The 18904-nt window shown below is 37.9% G+C and overlaps 1 protein-coding gene across 12 annotated transcripts in view; it reads left to right on the top strand.

Moving 5' to 3' along the window:
• Bbx (BBX high mobility group box domain containing) overlaps positions 1 to 18904 on the top strand; it is a 240517-nt gene that overhangs the window by 95094 nt on the left and 126519 nt on the right. For 9 of the 12 annotated variants that reach the window (XM_085832399.1, XM_029470819.2, XM_021185672.3 and 6 more), the window contains one exon: positions 3044 to 3116. Coding sequence is in view for 1 of the 12 variants with exons in the window: in XM_085832401.1 (XP_085688527.1) it covers positions 16023 to 16127 (105 nt within the window). In the remaining 11 variants the exon portion in view is untranslated. The other 3 variants (XM_029470811.2, XM_085832401.1, XM_029470817.2) reach the window with 3 other exon arrangements.

Raw genomic sequence — 18904 nt, 5'->3', positions numbered from 1 at the left:
AAACCTTGCTGTTTCATGGTCCCCATTTATCTTGTACTCTGATGTGAATACATGGGTTTTCTGTTTTCAGGAGGATGGAGAAAAGTGCTTCCTTCTGTGCAGTTGGGCTCTGTTGTTGTTCTTGAGCTATGTAAATGGAGAGGCCTTTGCATCGTGCATTATACCATGCCCAGCCATTTCCATTTTTTTTCCATTTGAGTATAATTGTTCCTTAGCAAATAATTGCAGTCCAGAATGACTTTTATTGAGCTTGATTGAATTAGGGGTATATATGAGAGTGAGTTGGTTAGCTTAATCTATTAACCAGAGAATTGATGAAAACATCAGAAAAGCAGTCATTCATGGGGAATAAATATGCTACTGTGTAAGTGGACACATAGTCACTTTGGGTTCCATTCTGCACTGAGTTTGGGATACATGCACAATTTTGGCATAGAAGGGGTTTTTCGGTAATGTGCCTTTGAACACTGTGCCTGACATTAACGCTAATTGGACACCTTGGTAAGAAGTGGTATCTCACCTCTCCTAGTATCACTAGATTTTCAAAACACACTTCCCTTAGTTCCCAGGGGTTGAGCTGTGCCAGAAAGCCATTTAGTCCAGGATATTTCATCAGTTGCTTAGGCTGTCCTTAGGATAGATTTTTCAGATGCCAAGCCATTTGCCTCTGTTTATGGTAAGAGATGAATCATACCTATTTACTTCATGGCTTTTTCACATGTTATGATGAAGTTTCTCAGAGCGTATCAATGTTAAAGTGTATTAGCTCAGGGTTGGAGAGTGCCCTGGTAGAAGGATCCTGTGTGGGGACCAGAGATCATGAAAATGGATGCCTATTGAGTCAGTGGGACCTGACCATGGGGAGTTAGAATTCTGAGGTTCTTTGGGGTGAGTAGGAGTGAGAGGAAGCCTGAGTAGGACACAGGTAGATATTTGGTTGCTTAGGCATAAGCTACTTAGGCTTTGAACTAAAGATACATTCAAGTAACCATGTGTTTGCTTATGTGAGTGTTGTTTCCAGTGTGTGTGTGTGTGTGTGTGTGTTTCAGTGTGTATGTCTGGGGACACTTCATGTGTTCTTCCAATATGTGGGTCCTAGGGATTGAACTGTGGTCCTCTGGCTTGGTACTTTTATGTGCTGAGCCATAGAGTTTTTTTTTTTTTAATTATTTTAAAATCAAATATTTTATGAAAATAGAGATTTTCATAAAAATGGTACTGTATGTTTCCTTCATTAAACAGACGTGTGTGTGTGTGTGTGTGTGTGTGTGTGTGTGTATCAGTGTTGTTCTGATTCTATTTAGGCAGACATGATGGTGAGACTTACAGGTGTAGCCTCTCTGTCATACTCTCGGAAACACACTCTCACAACAAACTTCTGTTCCTGTCTCTCACAATCTTTCCACTCTCTATTCCACAATGAGCCTTGAGCCTTAGGTGTGGGAATTGCAGTGTAGATGTAGTAGAGACTGGGTATCATAAAGTCAGTTGTTCTCTGCCTTTTGATCAGTTGTGTTTTTCTGTAATGGTCTCTTTCACAAAGAAGTGTCTTTGATGCAGAATAAGAACTGCATTTATTTGTGGGCATGAGGAAAAATATTTAGAATGTAGTTAGGGATTATGGCCACAACATTAATGGGTCAATGGGTCCTCCCTGAGACCATCATACACACACACACACACACACACACACACACACACACATATATATATACATATACATATGTATGTATGTATATATTGGTTACATTATACAGACTGAGCAGGTCGTATTTGTGAATTTATGAATCTCCCTCTCCCCTCCCCTCCCTCCCTCCCCTCTCCTCTCTACACCTCCCTCCATCTCTCTCTGTCTCTTTATTTCTCTTGTCTCTCTCTCGGTCTCTCGGTCTCTCTCAAACAATAATTAAAGAAAAAGAAGCCATGAATTTGAAAATAGAGCAAGGGGTGGTGAATGGGAGGGGGAAATATATTAAAATTATTAAAAATATAACTGATTTTTAAAGCTATAGCCACATACTTATCTGAAGATGATTCAGTAGTATCTGGTGTGAGCTAACATGAGATCATTTAATTAATATTTATTATTTTCTCTGCTATTACTTTGTAAATCCTGAGTGACAACTGAATCATCTATTCCTGACAGAAGGACTTCACTGAATTATAACACATTTTTGATATTTAACTGAAGAGCCATAGTTTCAATATTAACTCATTATGAGGAAAACAAAAATAATTAGTCCAGCCATAAAATAACTAATTATTGATGAAGCTGCAAGTTAGTAAGAGTCAATAACTACAGTGTTTATTTTTTTGTTGAGTAAGGATGTATTACAGTTGAAGCAAGCTAAAAAACTCTGTCTCAAAAACTCAAATATTTTGATTCTTAAAAGCTATGTGTTTCAGACTGTGCCTGTCCTTTTGTTTTAACCTCATATGTCTCATTGGACTCCATGGATATTTCATCGCTTTGATCGACTTCCATTTTCTTAGTTCTTTATACTTAGGGGAAAAATGAGTGGTTTCTTTTTGTTTGTTGTTGATTTGTTTGTTTTGTACCAAGTTTTATGTGTCCTCTTGCCCCTAGATGATTTCTTGTCTGTTCATTATATTGCCTTGTTTGATTCGTTACCTTTCAATAAGTGATAAGAAATTAAAGGCAGTAATACAAAATCCTAGTTTATCTAGCTGAGTTGGGCTAGTCATTTAAAGTAACTTGAATTTAGTGTCAGATTCACCATTTCCCACCCCTGCAGGCTGTTTGTCTGTACATCTCTATTTCATTTTTGTCAAATGTGTGGAATTGACTGCTTGTAATTCTGAGTTTAGATAACTTTACTCTGCACTGAGTAATTGCAGGGACTGTCATTTTAGTATTAAAATCAATGATAAACAGTTTGGGTCACATTGTCTAAAAAGCATTGGTTAGCAAGGGGATATTTTCCTTTTATCTGGGATTATTTGGTCAAAGGAGGTATGTGGGCTTTGTTTGAAAGGCCTCCGTGGCTCTCATTTTAACCACTTTGCCATGTGTCTTTCACAGAATCCTGCTGCATCACAGAAGCTGGAAGTGCTGATGTTCCATTGAATCACAATGGACAGTCTTGACTTGACTGGTAAGAGCTGCTCTGGACGTGCATCTTACTTTCTTACCTGGAAGCAGTGAGACAGTCAAAAACCATGTGCTATCAGAGCTGGTCTCAGCCTTTTCTCATCAGATGGATTCACCTTTCATGTTGATCGGGGAAGTGTGACCCTTGTACAGTTGTTCATGTCAGTGTTTTTGTGTGTAACATTTTAATCTTCATCAAGTAAGTTAAACCTTCTTACAGAATAATGAATTTAAACTGTTCAGAATCTCTTATTTCTGCATTATATTTCTTATTGATATTGGTTCAAGGCAATCTGTTGAAGTCTTACATATTTAGAAATCATACACCTAAGATATCTAAGTGGTTACTCTTCCTGGAAGTAGCTTTCCATACAGGGTTAACCTTAGGAAAAAAATGAATCAGCAGCCACTATTACCTAGTAAAAATAATGTACAAGGGTGTGGCTGCATCATGAAAACATTTAAAATATCAAGATCACGTAATGAAGAAAAGGTTGGGATGATAAAATCTGTACACATAAATTGTATCATTCTTTCAAACACAATATATCCTTGTTCAAGTTATATTTTTTAAATTGTTGATTTAGAAAAAAATTCCTTATCAGCTTTAGTATTTTAAAGTTAGTATTAGTAACAATAATAGCTGGGCCTTCCCCATCTGGGTAGGCAAAGGTGTGATTACTGATACATGTGTACTTTGTGCTTTATGGATGTTTTAAGATTGTAGAAATTAGTGTGAATTAAAATGAGAAAATATATTAAATAGTCTGATTACAGTTTTTTAAGAAACCTTTTTTAACGTTCCAGTTAAATTGTTGTGGCTAGAATAACTGTATGTCTTTTCTGTTTGAAGAAGTGGGATGTTGTTCTTATCACTTTTAAACTTCTTTTGCATATCATTGTCTAGCATTGAACTGCTAGTAAAACTTATAATTTGGTTTAATGTATATTTACTCTAAGCTCATTTAAACACTAACAAAGTTTGAATGTGAATAAGAACAGGCTTTTGTTACTGTTTTTACACCACGCTGTACCATCTTATAAGGCCACATTTATTAGCGGTACAAATTTTGGCTTTAAGAAGGCTAATCTGAATATAATTATGCTTTTACTGAGTCAGCAGACTAGAGTATGAGATATTCAAGAGTTTATTGGAAAATATCCTGTGTTCTCTTAGTTACTAAACCAGAGAATATACGGAGGTCGAAAGAAAATTAAATTTGTGGCAGTATGAGTCTATTATATATGAGTATGTCTATAGAAAATAAGGTAGGTTACTTCATTTTACCTGTTCAGAAAACAGTTATAAACAGGCCATTTCATAACAGTTTTAACTAGGTATCCATGTGACCTCTGATTTCTGAGTGATGAACTAATTATTGCAATGAAAATATGTTACACTGACTCCAAAGAAAAATAGGAATTCAAGTTGTTGATAAAGCTTAAGATGAAATTTTAATTGAAGATGTTCTTCTAGTTTATAGTTATATTTTTATTTATGCAATCAAATACAGTAATAAGAAACAGAAAAGATGACATACAAAATCAAAAGTGATCTAGGAATTGACAAATGGATGCCAGAGCCAATTGAATCTGAGAAACCATGTACATTTCATTATCAAGTGTTTTAGTGTTCTATCACTGTTAAAAGAAGCCATGACCACAGCAATTTAATTGGGGCTTGCTTACAATTTCAGAGGTCTAGTCCTTTCTCATGACAGAGAGCATGGTTGGCACACAGGTAGACTTGGTACTGGAGAGGTTGAGAGTTCTACATCTGGATCCCCAGGCAGCAGGGAGAGAGAGTGACTGTGAACTTGGCATCTGAAGCATCAAAGCCTATCGCCAGTAGTAACACATCTCAAAGCCACGCCTCCTAATCCTTACAAATATTCTCTCTCCCTAGGCAATGAAATACATGAGCCCATGAGGGCTCTTCTTAGTCCCACATTTTCATGGCATGTTACAGTAAAAATTATTTTTCTTTTTTATTTATGCTTCCATGTCTGCTCAAGCTCTTCATTAGTCCAGGAGTGGCCTTGGGAGTGACCTAAGTGGAGAAAGTCTGATCAGGAGGGGCAGTTTTGACTTTATGTCCAAAATACCATCTACTGCTCTTCTTTAGTGAGACGAAGCCTACCTAGGTTTAGAATTCCAAGAAGTCCTCCAGCAGGTGCACATGTTTGAAATAAAATTGTTCGAGCACAAATCCATTTGTAATGTGGAGTACTGTCTCTGCAGAACTTGAATGGGGAATTGCCATGATTCCTAGCTAGGTTTTTGTATTTGACCCTCAGAACGTTGCTCATCACTTGCTTACATTCACAGACAACTTAGATTATTGTTTCATAATCAGTTTGCAAATGACCAAGTGCTGCTGCAGACTGGAATGTCTGTAGTTTGCATAGACAATTAGGAAAGGGAAATAGGCTTGTAAGCTTTTCACCTAAGTTTGGCAAGTTAATAAACTTTTTTGAGTTAGGGACTCAAGTGTATAGCCTAGGGTGATCTCCAATTCGTCATCTTCTTGCCTCAGCCTCCCAAGTGCTGTGATTAAAGATGTGCACCATCGGGCTGGAGAGATGGCTCAGTGGGTAAGAGCACCCGACTACTCTTCCAAAGGTCTGGAGTTCAAATCCCAGCAACCACATGGTGGCTCACAACCATCTGTAACGAGATCTGACTCTGTCTTCTGGAGTGTCTGAAGACAGCTACAGTATACTTACATATAATAAGTAAATAAATCTTAAAAAAAAAAAAAAAAAAAAAGATGTGCACCATCTCTTTCTTCTTCCTGAACAGAACTTTATTCATACTGTTACTTTACAAAGTGAAAAAGGAAATGAGTACTTTTTCCAGTGTAATAATTTTAACAGATGTGATTGTAGCCAAATGCCTTTGGATTCTTAGTCAGTTTTAAGAATAATTTAGAGGTGAAGAATACAACCTGGAGGAAGCTGTTTTCTGTACCAAAAATGAGATGGAAACAAAACGTTTCTAAGTTATTTAATCCATAAATAAGAAATATGGTTAATTATGGTGAAGATGCTAAAAACAGCTTTGGAACCTTTGAAATAGGAGAAATTTGAAGTCATCAAATTTATTTTTATACCGTGAATTGATTGAATATGAAAATGAGACTCCTATAAGTGAAGATAGCAAATCTAAGAACTTGAAAAACAGAGAACAAAAATAAATATAATAGAGGAGTTAAATGAATTCCTTGTACATTCTCTGCTATCAAGGAAAACAATCAATATTCGAAAATTAGGTTGAAGAACAAGAGAATTATGTTTCTTAGATTATATGTTTGCTTTTACTCTCTTGTCAAACTAAATTCACATTTCTTTTCAAGGTAGCATTCTTTTACTTTGTAAGAGAGTTGAGACTCCAAACAGCAAGTTGACATATATTCAAGGTTGAGATAAACAGAAAAGAAATTAAATTGTGTATGTGAAGTGATGCAGTAAAAGTCAAAGAACCTTCTGTCACATGACCCCAGCTGCTTTTGCTCCCTGCTCGCCCCTCCCCCCTCTTTCCTGAAGACAGCTGGATTACTTGTTTTTCTCATCACTGTGAGAAAGTACTGTCTAGAAGCTGCTTAAGGGGAAGAGGTTTGTTTTGCCTCCTGATCAAGACTTCAGTCCACCATGCTAGTGAAGGCATAGCTTCTGGGCTCCGCTGGTCACATCCTCTCACTGGACCAGGTTACAGAGAGACTGAGGGAGAATGTGAGCCACAGCCAGGTCATGTCCTGTAAAGATTCCCCAGCCTCTGGAAATAGCACTGTAGCTGACACATTCAGTACACGGACCTTGAGAAATTTAACATCCAAAATCTTCAAGTATCAGCCTAATGCCATTCACTGAGTGTGTAGTGCTGCTGTTTACTGTATGATAGTGCACTTTTCTGTTAAGTACATCAAGTAGATTGGCACTTGGGCATAGTAGTACGTATTACAAGTACCACGTACTACTACGATAACATCAATAACATCATTTTTGTTGTTGTTATTGTTTTTTATATACTTGTGTATATATTCTGTGACCCTAGAATAATTTGAGTCTCTGTTGATGAGATCTGTCTGAAATGAAATATAATCAAAAAGCAAGAACTCGTTGAGTTAAATGTTTCCCATGCAAAAATAACTTTAATTTGAAATTTTATGTGTTCATTTCTGTATTTAACTACATGTATGTCTAACTACAGGATAAACTGAGTCATGATCTTATTCTGTAGATGTTAGTTTAATTGATTAAGAAGCACTTTAACCTTTTTTTTTTTTTTGTCTAATTTTGATTTCAGTTTCCCCAAAAGCTATTTATTTCTGAAATGATTCAAACTTGAAAACAGAGGGAGGAGAGAGGGAAAGATTGGGGGAGAGACAGGGAGGTTGGGGGAGAGACAGTGGGGTTGGGGGAGAGACAGTGGGGTTGGGGGAGAGACAGTGGTGTTAGGGGAGAGACAGTGGGGTTGGGGGAGGCTTTCTTTTGGCAAGTCTTTTGGAGAGCTAAACTTGATCTAACTTCTCACCTGGCACCCACAGGTTCTGCAGCCTCTCATTAGTGCCACACTGGGGACGGGAAGCCTTTCTCTAGACACTAACTATAGCAAGATGAAAATTGTAATATTTCTATCTCAGAACTCATGTGCATTTTAATATAAGATGTGCAACACATTAACTGAGCACTCTACACTCTCATATCGATTTTGCATGTGTGACTATACACATGTGGGAACTTCAATCGGTTGTGAGGCTTAAACTTAGGAAGTCTGCATGGCTGTGCTACTATAACCTGAAGACAGTGCCTGCAGTACAGATGCTCTAGAAACACTGGCAAATTAGTGCCATCCAAATTGAAATTCTGCATTCCATTAAATTTGGTGTTAGTAAGCACCCCCAGGTTAGTTATATTTATTTCTTCCTGGCTGAATTCAGGAAGGAGGAGTATTTAAAATTTTTGTATGCCTTTAAGTTTACAGTTAGCTCTATAATCATTAAATGTTGGTAGCTGTGTAAAGATAAGATGAATTGTAGATATCTTGGCTCATTTTTCATGAACACTTAATCAACAAGTGTTTGTAAGACATGTTAGCCTTCTAACAGATTGTGCTCTATCTTGACTGTGGCTTGGCAGGTGGAACATGTGATAATTGAAATATTAATGTATGTAAGTTAGTTTACTTTAGGTCATATGCTAGAAAGGTTGACTAGAGTCAACCTTTTATATGACCTATAAAGATGATAGTACTATTGTGTATTGACTTTATATTGACTTCTGTAACTCACTGAGTTTAACTTGTGCCTGTGCCTCTGCATCTACATTGCTATCTTTAAAGGCACGTGAATTATGTACTACCTAATTGTTCTTTAACACTGAGGTGAGGCCCCTTATTACCAAGTGCCTCCTCATGATACGATTGTTTTCATTTCAAGTCATGTTTTACACTCCTAGACATTGTTACAGACACTTGGAAGCAAATAAGATTTCTGCAGAGTATGTAGAGGGACTGGCTTCTGTTTCGAGCTTAGCTACTATTATGTGGTGAGCATTGTCCTTAAAAAATCTGCTACTGTAATTATCAAATAAAAGAGACAGTAAAGCCTGTATTATGTAAGAAATCTGTGCTGAGTTACATATGCTCCTCTGCATAGCTAGGTGTCACCCATATATGGACACGTATGTGATACTCTGACAACGTGTTCCATACAGTTTTTGAATACCAAGTCTGCTTTCAGCATCATTGGTGTTATGGATCATCAAGTCTCGGTATACTATAGAGGAATCAAAAGAGAAGGGTTTAGTATCAGCCATCACTGTCAACGGCAATAATGCCAGAGCTCTTTCCATAGCAATTACCTTATTGACCAGTTGAGGAAAGGAAGCACACAGGAGGCTATCTTCCAGTTTATTTGGTAAAGTGAGCATTTAAATGGACGATACAGTTCACAGGTCTGATAGCTTAGTTTTTGCGGTTAAGGTGATGTATTTTTTGTATTTTTAAATTAGCTTTACAAAGTAATAGGTATCCAAATGGCACTTTGTACATGCGTCCTTTGGTTTGTTTCCACCCCTTCCTTTCCTGCTTTCCTTTCTCACCCAGTAGCCGCATACCTACTTAGCTCTATGGGCTTCCCCAACTTACTTCCATATGACTTCTTTTCTTTTAGTCACTTGGGCCCATTTCCAGTTTCCTGGCTTTTATGCGGTATATTTACTACCACCTGGACACCTGTGTTACAGACACTGTGTTTCTTATTCACTTTGAGACCAATTCACTCTTTAGAGACCATAACATAATTTTTTTCTAATAAGGCTGTTATACTAGATTCTGTTGCTAGAAAAGATGATCCAGTCAGTTCTTTTTTAAATGAGTTTTAATTGATGATCAAAAGCACATTTTTACTACACTTGATCTTAGACAAAAGGCAGACAAGTGATCAAAATCACATTTTTAATGAATTTTTTTTGTGCTAGAATATTTTCTACATTTGAGTTCCTAAGTGCCTCTAAAGTATGCTTTAGATTATTTCCTTTTTGATGCTTATAAATAAATATCCTTGCTTGGCCTGTATAGATGGTCTAGTAAAGTGCTCACTGGGCAAGCGTAAGGACCTGAGTGTGTTTGATGTACACTGCTAATGGCAGCCCCGAGGAGGCAGTGACCGACATTCCTGATGTTCACTAGCTCAGCAACCTGGCCTAGTCAGTGAAGCTTCAGGGTGATGCGTGGCCCTGTGGCTACTGAGGAGCAAGCAGCACTGGAGACTGGCGTCTGGCCTCTACGCGTACACATATGTGAGCGGACCTGCCTGTACGTGTGCCCACGTGGATGGGATTACACATGCACACAGGCTTCTTGATTGCCAACTACATAATGATCACTGCTGATTCTTGAAATAAGCACAGGCAGAGCAGTGATTTCTTATCAATATATGGGTCAGATTTTTGTGTTTTGTTTCTGAGCTTTAGGGTAGTTGTCAGAAGAACCCCAAACTAAACAAGTCCAACTCAGTATTGAGACCTGACCTGAATCCTACTTAGCGATGTCAGAGAAGTCTTTAAGATGAACCTTTTTAATTAGATATTTTCTTTATTTACATTTCAAATGCTATCCCGAAAGTTCCCTATACCCCCTCCCCCTGCCCTGCTCCCCTTCTACCCACTCCCACTTCTTGGCCCTGGCGTTCCCCTGTACTGGGGCATATAAAGTTTGCAAGATCAAGGGGCCTCTTTTCACACTGATGGCCGACTAGGCCATCTTCTGCTACATATGCAGCTAGAGACACGAGCTCGGGGTACTGGTTAGTTCATATTGTTGTTCCACCTATAACGTTGCAGACCCCTTCAGCTCCTTGGGTACTTTCTCTAGCTCCTCCATTGGGGGCCCTGTGTTCCATCTTATAGATGACTTTTAATCATTTCCATTTATAATGGGTACTGTAGGCTCGTGTGTTGAAGGTAATGTCCCTGGAAGTTTCTGGAAACCTTGGGACTTGGGATCTAGGTGAAGGAAGTAGGTCCTGAGGGCCTCTCCTTGGGAATTCTCTCCTAACCCTAGCTTTTCCCCCTCTGTCCTTCCTGGCTACCCTGAGGCAAGCAGACTCTCAGACTCCACCACTGCTTCAGGCATGAAGCAGTGCAGAGAGGTGACCTCAGAAACCTTAGGCCTACAGTCAGTGCTTCCTGTTGAACTGTTTTTCTTGGGTCCTTGTCATGATAAAAGGTCTGACTAACACAAGGAAATAAAGAGAAGCTTCAAAAGTTAAAATAGATGCCTTGTGTCAGTTGGAGAGGATATTGGATGAAGCTAAATTGAGAAACGTCAGTGAATACCAGAAGCAAGGGGTTTTAAGAGTGTCAGGGTAAGTTTATGGTTTTTCTCCTCTAAAGCTAGATAAACCACTAAACAGTTTTGAGCCAATGGAATTGACGGGACTGGCTGGAAAGGAAAAGAAAAAAAGGACTGGAAAAATTGGTTTTAGAGGACTTTAGTGTTGTTTTTGTTAAAAAAATTTGTTCTAACAGTTGTAAATTACACTGTCCGATTATGATGGTGATAGCCTGGATATAAGTTGAAATACCTATATCAAGTAAACCTTTTTCTAACTCATGGGTTAGAAGCTAATGAGTACTTGGTTGTGGAGGGGATCAAGCCTAGGGTTTTGTATATTGTATTATATTATTTTATTATTCAAGCCCTTAATCACTGAGCTACATCCAGCTTGACATTTAGCTTTAAGGATTTCATCAAAGAAGGTGTTCTGAAACATTTAATGGTTGCTATTACTCAGTTCTGTCTCTCTCCCTCCTCTTTGCCCTTCTCTCATTGTGAGTGCCCCTCCCCCCGGGGGGAGGTATATGTGACTGTATTTACTTATTGAAAAGTTAACGTTCATCATTTGTCAACTCAGAATTCCAGGTCTCTATCTCCTAATGAAAGTAAAATTAGTAACCTAATGAGCTTGGCTATACACAGATTTTTTTGAGGGTGTAGAGGGATGGTAAAAGAAAAGGAAATAATGAAAGGCAAAAATAAGTCAAAGATACAGTTTTTAAAAAATACAGATGTGATTGTTCAGATATCAGAACAATTGCTGATATTGTGCGGAACTGTGATAGCGGCAGAAGCTGGTGTGGAAGGAGGAGAGGTAGGTGGTGTTCTGCGTAGATTGCATTGGAAGTGGAGAAAAGATAGCCAGGAGGCTGTGCTTAGGGTAGAAGTTTAATTTTTGTTGTTGTTGTTGTTTTGAGACAAAGTCTCTCTGTGGAACCCAGTCTGTCCTTGAACCCATGATTCACCTGCATGAGCCTCCTGAGTGCTGGGACTGTAGCTGTGTGCCTGGTAGGTATAATTCTGTGTTTAAGATGAGCTGGGGAGAGATTCCAAATGAACCCGAGGCATAAGGGAAAGTTAGGCTGATCTTTGAAAACTGGTAAAAGCGGATACTTTATCTATACACAGAACAGTGGCAAGGCCTATGTGTTTATAAAGGAGAGCAAAACCAAGTTATCTACTGCAGGAGACAGTGTCCGGCTAGGAAAGGCAGTTAGTTTAACTTAGGAATGGTGATTACTGAGAGAAACTGAAACACTCAGCTGTTTAAGTTAGCAATCTATGGATGAGTAAGTTTGGAGTAAAGTTTTCATCAACTCGAGAAGGAAGTGTTGTTGAGTGACAGTCTTCATAAAGTAATCTATAAGTGCTTAGACATTCACTCTCAGGGAAACCAGAACACATCTTCTATAAAGGTAATTTCAACATCTTTTTCTTGGAAGCTGCCGTCGACTGTTTCAAATCAAGGCTTATCCAGGTGCTAATATCATTTCCTCACATGCACTCAAGTGACTTTCTTTAAAATGTCATCAGTAAGCATACTTCCTAAATACTTCACCCACAGGACTTACATTGTTATAATTGGCATCTCAAGGAGGTGAATAATGAGCTTCCAGCTTTTCTTTGACATCAAGTACTGTTAATACTTTATGTAAAGTCTACTCTTAATAAAAATCCTTTTGAGAATTCTTCACCTGTACATGCAGTTTCTGGGCTCTGAGGCAAATAAGGAGTCACTTGTTTTGATCTCCAGACAGTGTTATAAAAGATATATAAAAGATGCATTCCAGACTCCAGTTAGTAACAGTAAGGATGAAAACTGCAATTTTTCTTTGCATGTTATATGCTATGTTCTCTGTGTACATATAGATGTGTGTACATGTATATTATAGTTGTTAAGTTATAATTGTTGCTATTACTTGAGCCCTTGAACCAAGGTCTCCCTGTGTAGTCCTGGATGACCTGGAATGCCCTATGTAGACCAGGCTGGCCTTGAACTCAGGGAGATCTGCCTGGCCACGTCTCCAGAATACTAGAATTAAAGTCATCTGTTACCAAACCTATCTCTTTATATATTTATGCTTATAATCTTTCATTGTAGTTTCTACAGTGATCTTTTTAATATAGATATTCATTTTTCCTATTTAATATAGTAAAGAACTGAAAAGTTCAGGAAACTTAAGTTTATTGTTTGAGCTATTTCACTACTTAAGATAGAAACCTGGAATTAAGTCTAGTCTCTTTGACTTTTAAAGACTATGTTCTCTATATACCCGTGCAATTTTATGATATGTTTGGCATCATAAAACTGGCATTTTTACCATCTTTGATGGCAGCCTTCACCCTAGAGTGGAAGCACACTGCCTCAGTGTTACCTTCTGTTACCTCTGTCAGCTTGGAGGAATGGACTGACCCTTTGATCACACTGGTATTTGTTATTGCAGACGAACTCAGTAAGTTACGTTATGCTCTTTCTTACCTGTATTATTGTTGTTGCTCTTGTTACCATGGTGTTTTATATGAGAAGGACTTGCTATGTAACCTCGCAAATGCTTAAATTTGAGATCTTCCTGGCTCTGCTTCTTAAGTGCTGGAAGAGCATGCGTGCATCACTGTGACAAGCTAAGAGGTGAACAAATATCTGCAAACCATTTAAGTTGTGATGAGCACTTCAACAGTGGAGCCAAATCCCAGTCATCCACTAAGACTCTTCTTATTCCCATTGTTGTAGGTGCAGGAAGTGAGGCATAGAAAGTTTACCTGCCCCAGTTTACACTGTTGATTGGAAACCGAGCAGGGATTCAGGTTCTACCAATTTGGTTGCTGGGCTCCTAATCACATCACAATACCTGTAGATCATCCTTACATGTTAATATATCTATTTACATTCCATGAACCGGTGATGCATACTTTTAACATACATGTGTAGACATAGAACTGGTACACTGATTTTAGAGAGAACAGAAATGATATTCTTGAAATGCATTGGCTCCTCATGACACAGTAATAGAACTCAAGTTCCTTTATCAGAATTCAAGGATAAATCACTCTCTAGTGACTCTCTTACTTGGCATCCTTAAGTGTTTCTGCAATTTTGCTTATTGCAATTAATAGAGAAATGTTCACCTATGTGAGACATATAGAGCAGCTCCTATCTTCATACTCTGGGCTTCAAAAGAATAGTTGAACTATTTTAGAATTCATAGGTATGAAGTTCATAAATGTTTTAACATGGGGACTGACTGGGATTCTTTGCTCTTACCAAACAAAATACATAAAAGTACAAAGATCAGAAGCCCTCCCTGTTTTTAAAACCAGGTAGGCTGTAGTACCAGGTAGGTTGTGGGCCTTTTCAGTGAGTTTTTTCCTCTTCTCTTCTTTCCTGTATTGTGTTTATTCCACAAACCGTATATTAACAGTTAATCAAGAGTCTTCTTTCAGTTCTTAAAGGATGAAAAGCTGCTATCCGGGAGTTCGGAAAATATTCTCAAGTATTTCTAAATCAAAACTGAATTAGAAAAAGCAGCATGATCTCTTAAATCCCTTTGCCTCTGGGTAATGGCTGTTCTCTTCCTCTTCTCCCTTTCTCCTTGGTCCCTTGCCCACACAATCTAAAAGCCCTCCATCCCTCGGTCTCTCTGCCCAGCCATTGGCTATATAGCTATTTTTTTATTACCAATAGAAGCCAGATCTGAGCAGAGAACCTCAGTGTGTGGAAGCATGGCTTTGGGGAACTGAATTAAAACAAAACATTAGAACCAATTCCCAACATTAAAGTCTCCTGTTTTAACCATTAAAAAAAAAAAAAAAAAAAAAAAAAAAAAAAAAAAAAAAGAAAAAGCAGCATGGAATTAGTAAAACCTAGCCAGTCACTAGAGGGCAGAGAAGTACTATACTTTTGCCCTGTTTGAAATTTTCTGTTTTAAACATTGCTGAACAGGATAGAAAAAAATATTGGTACACTTCTGAATAGAAGTTATTTTTTTATTTTTTTGTAAATTGTCTTGTAAAATCCAATAATGTGCTTCACACTTGTTCTGATAGAGCTTTTCTGGCAATTGCAATGGCTGCTTCTCAAAGGGTATGGTTATTTAAAAGCATGTAAATATTGCTCAGGAGGGAATACTGATGATTAAAAGAGTGTGGTCGTTTGCACATGGCATAGCTTGAAGTGGTACCTCAGTGTAGATGGTTAGGTGCAATTTTGAGACATTTTAGCACTTTAGCACTGTTTGCCTCAGAGAATTCACCGAAGTGTAGCTGTTCTTCCATTTGGTCAGCTGAAATATGTTGGGTCATTAATTAAGACCTTGAAATTTCGAAACGTAAAAACAAATGAATTCTCATTTAAAAAAAATTATGTTTGATCTGGTTACTTCACTTAATTTTGTTCCTGTTCTAAATTTACTACCATACTGATGTACTTTTATTCTGGTTTTTTCTTTTTGATACATTTAAAAATATTCTTAGTAACATACTTTATTCTTTAAAATTACTTTACATTAGGTAGAATTTGAATTTTATTTAATAAAAAATTGTATAAATATAATATGCCTTTTAAATAGGGAAAGCACAGGAGATCAGGAAAACACTTGATTTTGGAGTCAGATTTGGTGCTCTAGTTATTCCTTTGCTTGTGACTTTGGGCAGCTCACATTACTCACTGGCCCTCACATTCAAAACTTGGAAAACAATATTTCCTTGTTTGAGGATTGTGTGAGCAACTGGTGAAGGTGAATGTTGGTGGGTGGAGGTAAATGTTCAGGGAGCCCTCAAGTTACTTCTGAACAGTTGAATGTATTTCTAATTTAACACCACTAGGGCACTGTTGCTTTGTATGTAGTACCACAAATGTGGACTCCCACCCAGAACCCAAGTTACAGTTGCAGACTTCTCTGTCTCTGATTTTCTTTGGCTGCTTAGTCCCTGCCACTCTGACTAACTTTCAGCTCTGATTCTCTCCTCTGGTAATCTTCATGCTTCCTCTCTCTGTGTTTCTCCTGATTGTCTCTGCTCTTTCTCTGTTTTTCTTATCCCAGGCACCCTCAGGAAGACCCCAAGCCTCTAGCAGATGATATCATCTCCAGCATGTTATAGATGTGGAGGATTCCCTGGGATATTGAGAAATACCAGAGGCGAATTGTTCCACTGTAGTAAGTCGATCAGCATTTATATAGTGACTACTGTTTAGAGCACAGTTGGTGATACCTTGGGACCACAAAAAGTTAGAGTACAGTGCAAAAGACACAGGCTTGTCCTTTCTTCTTGGGGAATCTTGTAGGTTGCCCTTACATGCAATTGAAGGCATTTTTAAAGCTGACAAATAATTTTATAAATGTTATGTTGTTGTATGTTAAAGAGATGTATGGTTAACGCTATATAGAAATCTAGCTGGCTTTGGCTACTGTGATCCCTTGCCTCAGGAACCTCTGGTATACTCTCAGGGATAGTAGTCAAATGAGCTTGATAAATTTTGGCCTAGCAGATATGAACTTTTTATTCATTTAGAGAAAGAAGTTAGGTCAAGATGGTGCTTATTGCCACTTTGAGAGCTTAGGATTTAGGCTAAGCTGTGACAATTGTTAATAAAGTGTTATGATGAAAGTGTTATGAAAGTTAGCACAGACTCTTAGAATGTTCAGGATACAAAAGTGAACTCTTATCTATCTAACACATCTGTTTTCTTTCCATTCTGGACATTGTGTTTGCTGTTGTATTTTAGCAGTGCTACCTAGTACACATGTCATGGTTTACAGAGTTGGATACATATTAAATTCTTGTGCTGCTAACTCTGATATACTAGGCACCCGCTTAACAATATGGCATCCCAGTTTCCTCGTATACAAGCTGCAATTGAAAATATTTACCTCAAGTCGTTGTATGGATTTAATGAGATGCTTTTTTATATAGTTCTAAGTACATATTACTTGCAGATACTTAAAAATATCCTTTAAATTGTTTTTTAAAATACCAAGTTATTTCTGACAGCTTTCTAAAAATAAAGGTTTCCCCACAGTTCTTACCAAACACTATTATGTATAAATATCATATATATATATATATGTATGTATGTATATATGCATGCATACATGTAACTATGCGGAATAGCATGAATATGGATGACTGAGCACCTATCCTGGCTCCGATGTCTTTGATCACTGTGTACTCTGCCAGGTTCCACCCTGTGAGTGTTGGACGTGGGACTCCCATGCTTTTCTTGGGTGTTTTTTTATACTCCTTTACTCCCACTATGAAGTTTTGTTTGTATTTTCTCCTGCAATAATCTGTTCTTCCAACATCATGGCTGAGTCATCTCTGGTCACACTGCTAATTCATGACTAGAGTTGTTTATAGCCTTTTGTTGTATAAAAATGCCCCATTCCATGATGCCCATTTAGGCTGCTACCATTCTGTGTGTGTGCATGTGTGTGTGTCTGTATGTGTGTGTTTTCATGGAGGAAAAAAAACTGTAGAAGAAAAGTTCTGAAAAGTTTAGTAGATTCCCTTTCTAGGAGTACTTTTTGTTGTGGTATGTGTGCAGAACTGTTAGGTCAAAGATGCGCCAAGCTTCAAATGCTATGAAATGATGTGTTTCATAGACTTTGTTACAGTTTCTACTTGCATGAGCAATGCCGTTGCCCCTTTCCTCTTTGTCTTCAAGTTCTCCTAAATTGTTAGACGCTGTTTAGATTATTGCCATATTTTTGTCCTTTAAGGGTATTTATTTCTGTTTGGGCAGCTTTAAATGATTTTTTTTTCTGGGATACTCTCTTAAGAATAAGCTTGATAATCCTCATTTTTAAGTTAGTTCTGTTGTAGCAGTAACTTGCGTCTCTGTTTGGCAGTAGTCATAGATCGTCTTTACCAAGTGTAGATATCCTCAAGTGGCTGTGAATGCTTGCTAAACAAGTGTTCTTCTCCAGAAAGTGATGATATAGAGCTCACACATGATGAATGAAAAGTACAGAGACATATATACTTCCCCTATCTGAGTAGAGATGGAGAGCTACAACAGAGGCTTCCTGCCAGCTGTGAGATTTGATAAGCTTGTGTCCTGCTTGCCTCTAGAAAGTTCTACACTCTGAAATGTATAAGTCCAAGGTGTCCTGGCCAGACTTTCCATCTGTGTCCTTCACCCACTTTCACTTTCTTAGTAATTCTTCTGGCATCTAATTATATTTTTATAAAGTTTAACCTAACTGTAATATCCACATCTTAATATTGTGATATGAGTAGACTGAGTGTCTATAATTTTACGTGGCAATATCAGTGTTTTATGTCTTGTCAGGAACATCTTAACTGCATCTGATTTCTGAAATTCCTGGGGAAGGGTACTGGGGTTTAACCTACTGGGGTTGTCTAGTTAATGGTTGTTTAGTGTATATAGAAAGGAAAGATGGTATGCACTCATTTTACTAAATTATTTTACTAAATGTGGTAGGGCATGCATCATGAGTATTGAATATGAGTTCTGTTTCAGATGGCTATAGTAAAACACAAATAGTGTATTCTTGAACTTTACTCTAGAAAAGTATGCATCTTCTAATTAAAATGAGTAAGACTTGCCATTTGGATTCATACCTGCAGTCTGAATCTGTAGACCTAACTGAGCTTTAGGTTCATATTTACACCACAGCAACGTCTGTGTCTCATACTCATCAAACAGGGTATACATTGAACTCTGCGTTGTGTCTTCCTTGCTTAGGTTTGGTTTATTCTGGAGAAAGAATACATTTTCCCCTTTGTAGAGCGAGTATGATAAATGCCTTTGACTTTCCTCCTTCATTCTTCAGCGCTAACGCCTGAGTTCTGCCCTTTTGCCTCTACTCCTCACCCCCATTCCTGTGGCTCTGAACAGTGACTCACCCTATCCTTTCTATGTGCTCGAGCACTAACTCCCAGGTCGTTTCTCGCCCCACTCATTTACCTTTACCCTCTCCTGGAGTCAGTGGG

This window comes from Mus caroli, unplaced genomic scaffold (assembly GCF_978045245.1).
Source record: "Mus caroli unplaced genomic scaffold, Mus_caroli_1 scaffold_17, whole genome shotgun sequence".
In the NCBI taxonomy this organism is placed as follows: Eukaryota; Metazoa; Chordata; class Mammalia; order Rodentia; family Muridae; genus Mus; species Mus caroli.
Note: the sequence above shows the minus strand (reverse complement) of the source record. Positions and strands in the feature narration are given on the sequence as shown.